Here is an 8,771-nt window from a genome sequence, read left to right as displayed (position 1 = left end):
GTGCATTAGCAGTTGTAGAGTGTATATCTGGACATCGTGACGAAAGCGCGTGCTTTCGCTTCCGGCGTTGAGTACGCGGTGGACAGTCGTGCATCCGCACGACGCCTCGAATGCTTCGCCCCAGGCGCGTTTCAGAGTTAGCGGCACACAGGAATATGAATGTGGTAACATCACGTGAACGACACTGAACAGCCTTCGTTTACCGTCGCTTTTATCTCGTGCACGCGTCAACACTTCCCCGTTTACGCCTGTCTTGGACGCCAACGTCTCACTGAGGGATTCTTTGAGAGTCGAGCCGATATGTGGCTAGTTTGTTGTCCGGCGTAGCCGCCATGGATTCTGTTCCTTTCCCGCCGTGTTGGGGGAAGCACAATGCATAATTTGAAGTTCACTGTTTTCCTCCCGCTGAGGTGTGCAAACAGGAGGGTCACCTTGTGGATCAAAACGGAGGCCCGTACTCGTTTCCTGGTGCTCCTTTTGCGTCTCGTGCTTAACCGAGACATGATCCCCGTTCCAGTCTGTTCCTTCACTGTCGGTGCCTACGTCCAGTGCCTCCTGTCCGTCTTTCTCGAAGCGTTCTTTCAGGGAGTAACCCGTTTCCCCAGCTCCTTTTCTTTCCTGCACCAGTCCTTTCCTTCTTTGCCTTTCTCCCCTTCGGCGTTCTCTCCGCCGTCTCCACTTTCGTGTTTGCCTATGCTTGCTGGTTTCCACCCGTTCTCGCATCTCTCGCAGCGCGCGCCTCTCTCCCCCCTTCGTTGTTCGCCCCTCCTGTCCCTCACCCGCTCTGCTCCCTCTCCTGATATCCGCATTCGATCCTGTTTCCTCCCTCCTTTGTCTCGGAAACAAGTTTTTCGCTCGCCTCCGAAATGTTTCCAGTGGCTTACGTGCCCGTCGTCCCGGCGTCGGGCGTCGCGCATGCGGCGGCGACTGCAGACCCGCCGCTTCCCCGGGATGCTCCAGCAGATGCCTATCGTTCCTTTCTCCCTTCACTGCATGCTGTGCCTTCGCCTTACGAGGGGCTCTTCGCTGCTGCGCCTTCTCAGCCCTGTCCAGTCGCGCCCGCGACTGTGCTGACCGGCAGCGCCCCGGCGCGAAGCAGCACGTCTGCAACGGCAGGGTCGGACGCCTCGCGGTTGCATGGCTGGGGCGTGTCAGGGCGCAGTCTACGGACTCCGGTCTATCCAGGGTACGGGCTGTATGCCGGGGACTCCCTCGCATCCGCTTCTCTGCTTCCTACCCGTCGCGCTTCCGTAGGTTTCTCCTTCGCGTATGCGTCTGCCGCGCCGGTGCGCCAGGCGTCGCTACGGTGTGAAGGAAGCGACAGCAGCCGTCGCCGATCAGCGTCTTCTGCTTCGCCGTCGAGTTCCGTCGAGGCGCCTCGGCCATCACGCGGTCCTGGAGGAGCGAGTGACGCAGTTCGTCGATCTTCTCGAATCGCGGAGTATCCGGCGGTCGCGTGGCCGCCTCTCCATGCGCCAATGGAGTTCGTTGAAGTCACCCGAGGCAGGCGACGAGGGTCAGCAGCTCCCGGACCCCGCGCCGACTCGATCTTTTCCAGGACGCGCCACGAAGTCGCCCTTCGAGCCGCCGCCTCGCCGGTGTTGCCTGGCCTCCAGGCAACCGCGAGGGCGCGCGTCGACGAAACTGAGGCGGTTCGGCCAGCAGTCCGTCGCACCGCGACTACCCGCGAGCGCACGAGCTCCCAGGCAGGCCGAGCCGGCAGCCGCAGTCGCGGCGAGAGAGAGGCGAGTCGGCGGCTCTCAGTGGGCGCCAACCCGTCAGCTTCGCCAAGGAGGGAGAGCACTCTGCGGGCGCGCCGGGTGTCTCTGGACTCGGCGCACGCACGCACAGACGGCCGAGGACGAAATCCTTCTCGGCTGCGAGTTCCCCACGAGCACGTCAGTCTCCCTCCGTCGCTTCCGCCCCTGCCTCCCCTCGCCCAAGTGGCGAATGGCCATCCTGTCTCGCCCCTCTCGACTGGCCCCGCCTTCTGCCTCATCTCCCATCCTTCGCTTCCTTCGCTCCCACCCTTTGCGCACGAGAACCAGTCTCTGGAGGACCGCCGACGGACGTGCGCTGCAGCCGCGGAGGCGAGAGCGACGCGGATCTGGGGCTGCCGGGGGTCTGCAGAGGACAGCGGGGGCGAGAGGCAAACGCGAGGCCGCCGGAGCTCCTGTGCTGCCTCAGCCTCCGAGGCGAGCCTCCCCCCTAGACAGCCCGGCGCCGCAGAGTCGCGAGCGATGAGCGCGAGTCGAGAGACGCAGTCGACACGAGACGGCCGCGTGTCAGGAGAGACCAGCCGGGAGGAAGGGAGCGAAGCGAACATGGCGAGGATTCTGCGGCGGCGCATTCAAATGCAGACGCCCGCAGCTGCTGCCTTGGCGGCGGCAGAGTCGAGCCGCGAGGCCCAGCGAAGAGCGTCAGGCATGGAGACGGCGGAGGCACAGCGGAACGGCAGCAGAGACAGCAGTGGCCAAGAGCGGGAAGGCTCTCGCCAGAGGTCGCGTGCATCCCGAAGACTCAGCTGCGAGGCGCGCGGCTCTGCTGGGCTCCCTGGAATCGTCGGCGGCTCCTCGCGCTCCTCCGTTTCGCACTCGCCTCAAGGGCCCGACTCGCCCAGCGTCCACAACGTCCCGCACCGAACTGCGCTCTCGCGCAACTCCATTCCCTCTGCTCCGAGCCACGCGTTCGCATCCGTCCCTGGCTTCGGTCCTGGATCCTTCGCGAGTGTCCCTGCGGGTGGGGCTGCGAGGCCCAGCGAGGCGGGAAACCTCTCGGCGCGCCCTCGGAGACACTCCGTCTTGTCGGCAGCTGGGGCCGCGGCGCTCTCCCGCCTCGCCGGCGCCTCCGGTTGGGCTCCAACTGCTCGCGCTTCCCCGGTGGCTGAGGCTTCGGCCTCCCTCTCACCGGACGAAGGCGCGCCCCAGAGTCTCGCCAGCATCTTGCAGCCGCGGGGCGTCGGCACGCTTCTGTACCCTTTCTTCGGGACGCCCGACGGGACCTGGGCGCCTGTTCAGGAGAACCATTCGCGCGCAGTGCTGGCGATTCACGAGACCGAGAACAGCGACGGCGCGTCAGTCGACTCGCGGCGAGGCCGCGGAGACGGGCCGAGCCAGGTCCAAAGCTTCTACGTCGACCAAGAAGGAGGGTTGTCTCTCGTCAGCGTCGGCGCTCCGCAGATGCCAGCTGCAGGCCTTGAACGGCTCAACGACGCGACAGGCCACGACTTCGCCCCTGTCCCCTTCGTCCCCTCAGTTACAGTTGCCCCGGATGGGACGCTCATCGTCGAGAACTTCTCGGCCGAGCAACTCGTTCAGCTTCGCCACACTTTTGTCGCGAGCGGTGTCGCGAGCGAGACCACACAACCCAGGGGTCTGTCGCCAAGGATCTTACAGGTAGGAATACATGTGGCGTCTCGTCGCGGAAGCGCCTTTCCTTCCTTCGTGGCGCTCGTCTTCTGCGACGCTTTCCCGGTTGATGGGTTCTCTCACAGCTCGGGTCCCCCCGCATGTGTGCTTCTCCTGTGGACGCGATCCTTCTTTCCCTTTCGCCTCCCTCGCTGAAAGCACACGCCTCTCCTCTCCGGTCGAATACCTCGCCAGAAAGTGCTGCAAATCTGCTCTGGGTTCCATCTTATCTTTGTCCCCTTCTCTCTGGATCGTTCCCCTTTTCTCGCTTTCTTCTCTGTCTCCCTCTGCTTCCGTTGATCTTTCTCTCTCTGCGCACCTGCTCTGTCCGCAGTGGCTGCCCGAGGAGTCCTTCGACTCGCGCCTCGCTGCGCGAAGGAGCGAGGAGCTGCGCGAGTGTCTTATCTGTAGGATGGAGTACGAAAACGCGGAGAGGTAAGCAGCGAAAGCCGGTCGGTGTGGATCTTTGAGTCTTCGCATCGCACTCCTCCCCCCCAAAAAACGCCAATCAGCAGCAAAAGTGCTTAACGTAAATGAAGCGTTTAAGACGGAGAGGACCCCAAACAGCAAAGGAAATGTGGACGAGAAGGAATTCGAGAGACCAAGGGGCGAGAGGAAGAATCGAAGGCAGCAGCGACTCAGCACGAGAAGGCAAGGGAGAGGAACACGGAAATAGTGAACACCTCGCTGGTGGCGTTATGATTATCAGAGACAAACAGATTCTTTCGACATCCTGCTTCTCGCGAAGCCGCACCGGATACGACTGATCTTTCCTTCGGCTCATACGACTCTTTTTTTGTTTTTTCGTGAGCGTTGTTTTTACAATCCTCATGGTGCCCGTCTCCCCCTTTTCTCTCCGCAAAAAACGAGGTGTTGGAAACGTAACCGCGTCGCAGAGGAGAAGGTCGTCCCTCTTCTTTGGTTGACCTTTTGCGTTCAGGCTTCGACGTCTTCCTTGTCTCCACGCGTTTCACTCGGAATGCGTTGAACGATGGCTAAGTGTACGTCCAGGAACCATAAACTGTCGACGGCTTTGTTACTCCCTCCCCTCTCTGAACCCGAACAAAAAGCCGCTTGTCTCTCCCAGTCCCGCTCTGGCCTGTTGTTTTTCCCTCGAGCGTCTGTCCGTCGGCTGTCGTCGCTCTCCCTGCTGTCTCTGGCGATCGGCGTACGCTCTCTGTTCCCAGTCGCGCTCTTTCGGCATTTTTGTGGTGCTCCTTCGCAGTTCCTTTTTCTCCCTTGGGCTCGCCTTCTTCGCGTCTGGTCTTCTCCGTTCTCGCGTCTCTTCTGCATTCTGGTGGCGTGTCTTCTCCTCTGTCCCGCAGGAGCACACGAGTTGCCCGCTCTGTCGCTTCGAAGTCTTGAACGGGCTCCGCTGGGAGTTCGCCTCAGCTCCCTCAACTTCGCGTCAGCGCTCCGGATCAACTCCTGCAGGTGTCGCTTCCTCGGGAACTTCCTCTGGGAGCTGTGGCAACGGCTCTTCTCTCTCGCCTGTGCCCCAGCCCACTTCGCCTTCTCCCTCTTCCTCGTCGTCCAGCGCGTCTTCCTCTTCTGCCGCTTCTTGCGTCTCTTCTTCCCCAACGACTGCTCCTTCTGCCGCCTCTTCTGTTTCCTCGTCTGCGTCCGCCGTCCCCCCCCTCGGTTCCTCCCCTGTTTTGACGGGTCAGCCACGAGATGCCAGCAATCAGGCAACGGAAAGCTCCATTTTCTCGTCCTCCTCTCCAACTTCCCCTTCTGTCTCTCTTCTCTACTTTGTGCGCCCGTCCTCAGTGAACACCTCGTCTTCGTCGCAAGGGCAGCTTTCATCTGAGCAGAAGAAAGAAACAGATGTGCCGTCCTCTTCTTCCTCGTCCTCTTCTTCATCCTCTTCGTCCTCTTCTTCCTCGTCCTCTTCTTCATCCTCTTCGTCCTCTTCTTCCTCGTCCTCTTCTTCCTCGTCCTCTTCTTCCTCGTCCTCTTCTTCCTCTTCTTCCTCTTCTTCCTCTTCTTCTTCCTCTTCTTCCTCTTCTTCCCCTATCTCTTCTTCCTCTACTTCTTCTTTGTCTTCCGCTTCGAATGTATTTCTGGAAACACGTGCTGTTGCGCCAGCAGCATCGGTCGTTCAAGCCCAAATGAAGAGGAGTTGGGATCTCTGCCGGCCCTCTTCGCCTGTGCCGTCTCTTCCTTCCTCGCGGTCGTCTCGTCGCCGCGAGAGAGAAGAGGGCGAGACGGCCCGCTCCACCTTCTCCAAGGAGGCGGAGCACAGTCGCGAGGCGAGGGAAGCTCCAGAGCGTTCCGTCGCGGTGGCGGCTTCAAAGAGCGAACCCGCAGCTTCAGCGTCACTCGCCCTTGATGTGCAGCCTCCGCACGCGGCTGTTGCTGAAAAACAGTTATCTCCCGATCCACAGGAAGGAGATCAGAGACCCGACGAGGTCGCGTTCTCAAACGAAGTGTCTTCTTGTCCTTCCATTGCCACTGAACACTTGTCCCTCTCGTCGTCGGCTGACCACTCTCCCCTCCAGGGAGGTTCAATGACTAGACACCCGGTCACGCACGCCTTCGCCCGCGAGCTCTCGTCGCGGATGCAGCGCCAGGGGGAAAACCGGAGAGAAGAGACAGGTCAGAGGATAGAGGACAGAGATGCTGAAGAACCCCGCACCGGCGAACCCGCGAGGGAAGGAGGCGAGGTGGATGGCACAGCAAAGGAAGAGTTGGAGCGAGCGCATGCGGCGGACTGTCCAGTGCCTATCTCGTCAGCGTCTTTTTTCTTTGCGTCAGGAGTGACCTCGAGCTCGGACACGGCCATGTCAGCTTCGCCTCTCGTCTTCTTTGAGAAGGAATCTGCGGACTCAGCGATGCAGAGTTTCTCGAGTGCCTGTCCTGCGTGGAGAAGCTCTGTGGTTCAGCGCAGTCTCCGTCCTTCTGCGCTGCCTCAGGGCTTCACTCGGTCTCGTCCCTACCCCCCAGCTGCTGTCCTTCTCTCCCCTCACAACGAAGAGGCGAATGCGACGAGGCCGAACGCGAAGAACGCGCTCGGCTCCTCAGGGAGTCCAGCGAAAAGGGACGGGAAGTTATCCACGATGCTGCACGGAGAACGAGAGCAGGAGCCTCGCTCCGCCGTGTCGACGCTTCACGGAGGCGACAGCCTGCGGCGAGAGGTGCGTGCACACAAGTCGGTCGAAATCGAGGCCGAAAAAGACGGAAACGACGCGCAGACAAACGAAAAGGCTTCCTTCCAAGGCGGCTCCGCTGGACAAAGTTCCAATGGCGAAGGCCTCCACATGCATGCCACATTCACTGAAGAAGGAACTGAGGAAGAGGAATTTGAAGGAGACGAAGAACATGGACGAGCAAAAGACGCGGATGGAGACGGCGACGACGAAGCTGAGGACGATGAAGATGAAGAGGAGGATGAAATGGCCGGAGAAAGAACAGAGGCGCTCCGCAGAGAACACCTAGACCGCTTGTATCCTGTGGACGTTGGAGTTGAGTCCGAGAAAATCATAAGTGAAAGCAACATCTTTTCTCTGGACGCGCGCAGCAGTGCACCGCACCTGTCTCTCGGCAAGGCGCAGTCGAGGGATTCCGTTGTTGTTTCTCACAGGCCGCTGTCTTTGGGTCAGCGTAAAGAGAAGTGACAGCGGAAGAGAGAACGAGGAGATGCCATGTTCAGATAAAGATACAGCTGCTCTCGCGAAGCCAAGTTGTCAGGCTCTTTTTCTTCGCACACAGAGAACCCGCTGTGTCCGAATTGTGGGTGGGATTGACGCAGCGAAAAAGGAACGCGTAATCGCGTTACCGATCGCATGCAACGAAGAAAAGAAACCCGAGGGGAACAAGCGTGCTCGACACCGCTTTGACGAGGGACACTCTCTGGAAAGACAAGAGGCAGAGAGACACCGCGAGCCTGCTCTCGGGAGGGGAAACAGGCAGTCTGAGGGGAACGAGGATGAAGAGAGGAGCCACACAGAGAGATCTGACGAGTTCCGGACTCCTTCATTTCCCGTGATGTCCCCTCTCGCCGGAGTGTGCGTGGGAGAAGGCAGATAAACCTTTGCTCTTCAGCCTCTCAAATCGTGCATCGACGCTCCCAAGCTTCACCACGTCTTCCCCCGTGCACCGACACGCATATACCTTTACACAGACGCAGAGACAAAGAGGAGCGAGAGACACATGGACATGAACGTAACTGTGTGGGCATATGTGCATATGCACGTGCCGCCAGGCATCTGCCAAACTACCCTGGTACCTCTACACACACATAATTATACAAAATCATAGATATACATCATGAATATGGGTATATACAGAGGTCCGCAGGAGAGGCGCCGAATGGATGCATGGTAAAAACAACCTCCGTGCCACGACTTACTTTTCCACGCGTGAATTTTCGCAGAAACAATGCGGCGTAACGAGCAGTCGCTCGTGCAAGCATCTGACACCAGCTGTGTGGCGTTTGCGACCGGCACGCGAATCGCGCGTGGCAGTGCGCGTCCAGAAAAAAGAATCACGGACACAGGATTGCTCCCGTAATCGCAGCGGTGTGCAGCTCTCGGCGCACCTCTGTCTGTCGTTCGAACAAGAATCCATTTGCGCTGGTATCTATCGGAGGGAAGAAGCAGGCTCGGTGACCATCTGCGGAGGTTTTCGCGGGAACAAACAAGTGCTGCAGCCGGTACGCGAGTGCGTTAGCACAGCTTGTTAAGACGTGAGCGGTTGTGAAAGTGGAACCAGTTGAACTCCGTGAATCACTAGATCAAAGCTAGAGAGGCCTGTGGACGTGTGCTTGCTCCGGTAGAGACTTCTTTTCTTTTTAAAGATTCCACACTGCCGTGCTCGACCCTGGAGGGAGAGACGAAAAAGGTGCAATGTAGGCTCGCCGCGAGTTCCAGCCTGTACGGGCGGGAGAAAAGGCAGGAAACGCCTGTCTTTGTCCGCATTTTCTCTTGTACAGTCGCGTTTTTTTTCTTCCCTTCGAGGCGGTTCTCGTTGTGTCATGTGCTTCCTCGTCCCTCGCCTCTTTCGCGTTTCGCCGCTGTCTCTACATTTCCGTGCGGGTCGGCGACAGGTGGAGACGCGTCAACAGGGCCCGATGGAGGGAGCGAACGAGGAGGCAAACGAGAAAAACGGGCGAGGAAGAGAGAAAAGAATGTGTAAAACTGCATCTATGAAAGAGGAAGATCTCAAGAGGGAAGAGGAGAAAGCAAAAACATAGATCAGGAATGCAGAGAGAAGGAAGAGCCTGGAGCTGTTGAGTGATGAGAGGTCGGGAGAGAGAGGGTCGGGGGAGACGGGGCACGGCGCGCGAAGAAGTCGTGCGCTCCACGGCAGTGTCCCCTCCTTTTTGCGGCGAACCGCATCCTCGGGCGCGAACGTCGAGTGCGT

At 59.4% G+C, this 8,771-nt stretch overlaps 1 protein-coding gene across 1 annotated transcript; it reads left to right on the top strand.

The window, feature by feature from the left end:
- Positions 1–866: 866 nt before the first annotated feature.
- On the top strand, positions 867–7,024 carry NCLIV_068220 (conserved hypothetical protein; the record flags this gene model as incomplete). Its single annotated transcript, XM_003886374.1, has 3 exons — positions 867–3,395; positions 3,742–3,842; positions 4,633–7,024. 3 exons carry the CDS (start codon positions 867–869, stop codon positions 7,022–7,024), a joined length of 5,022 nt encoding a protein of 1,673 aa, XP_003886423.1.
- Positions 7,025–8,771: the final 1,747 nt, after the last annotated feature.

This window comes from Neospora caninum, chromosome XII (genome assembly GCF_000208865.1).
Source record: "Neospora caninum Liverpool complete genome, chromosome XII".
Classification (NCBI taxonomy): domain Eukaryota; phylum Apicomplexa; class Conoidasida; order Eucoccidiorida; family Sarcocystidae; genus Neospora; species Neospora caninum.
Note: the sequence above shows the minus strand (reverse complement) of the source record. Positions and strands in the feature narration are given on the sequence as shown.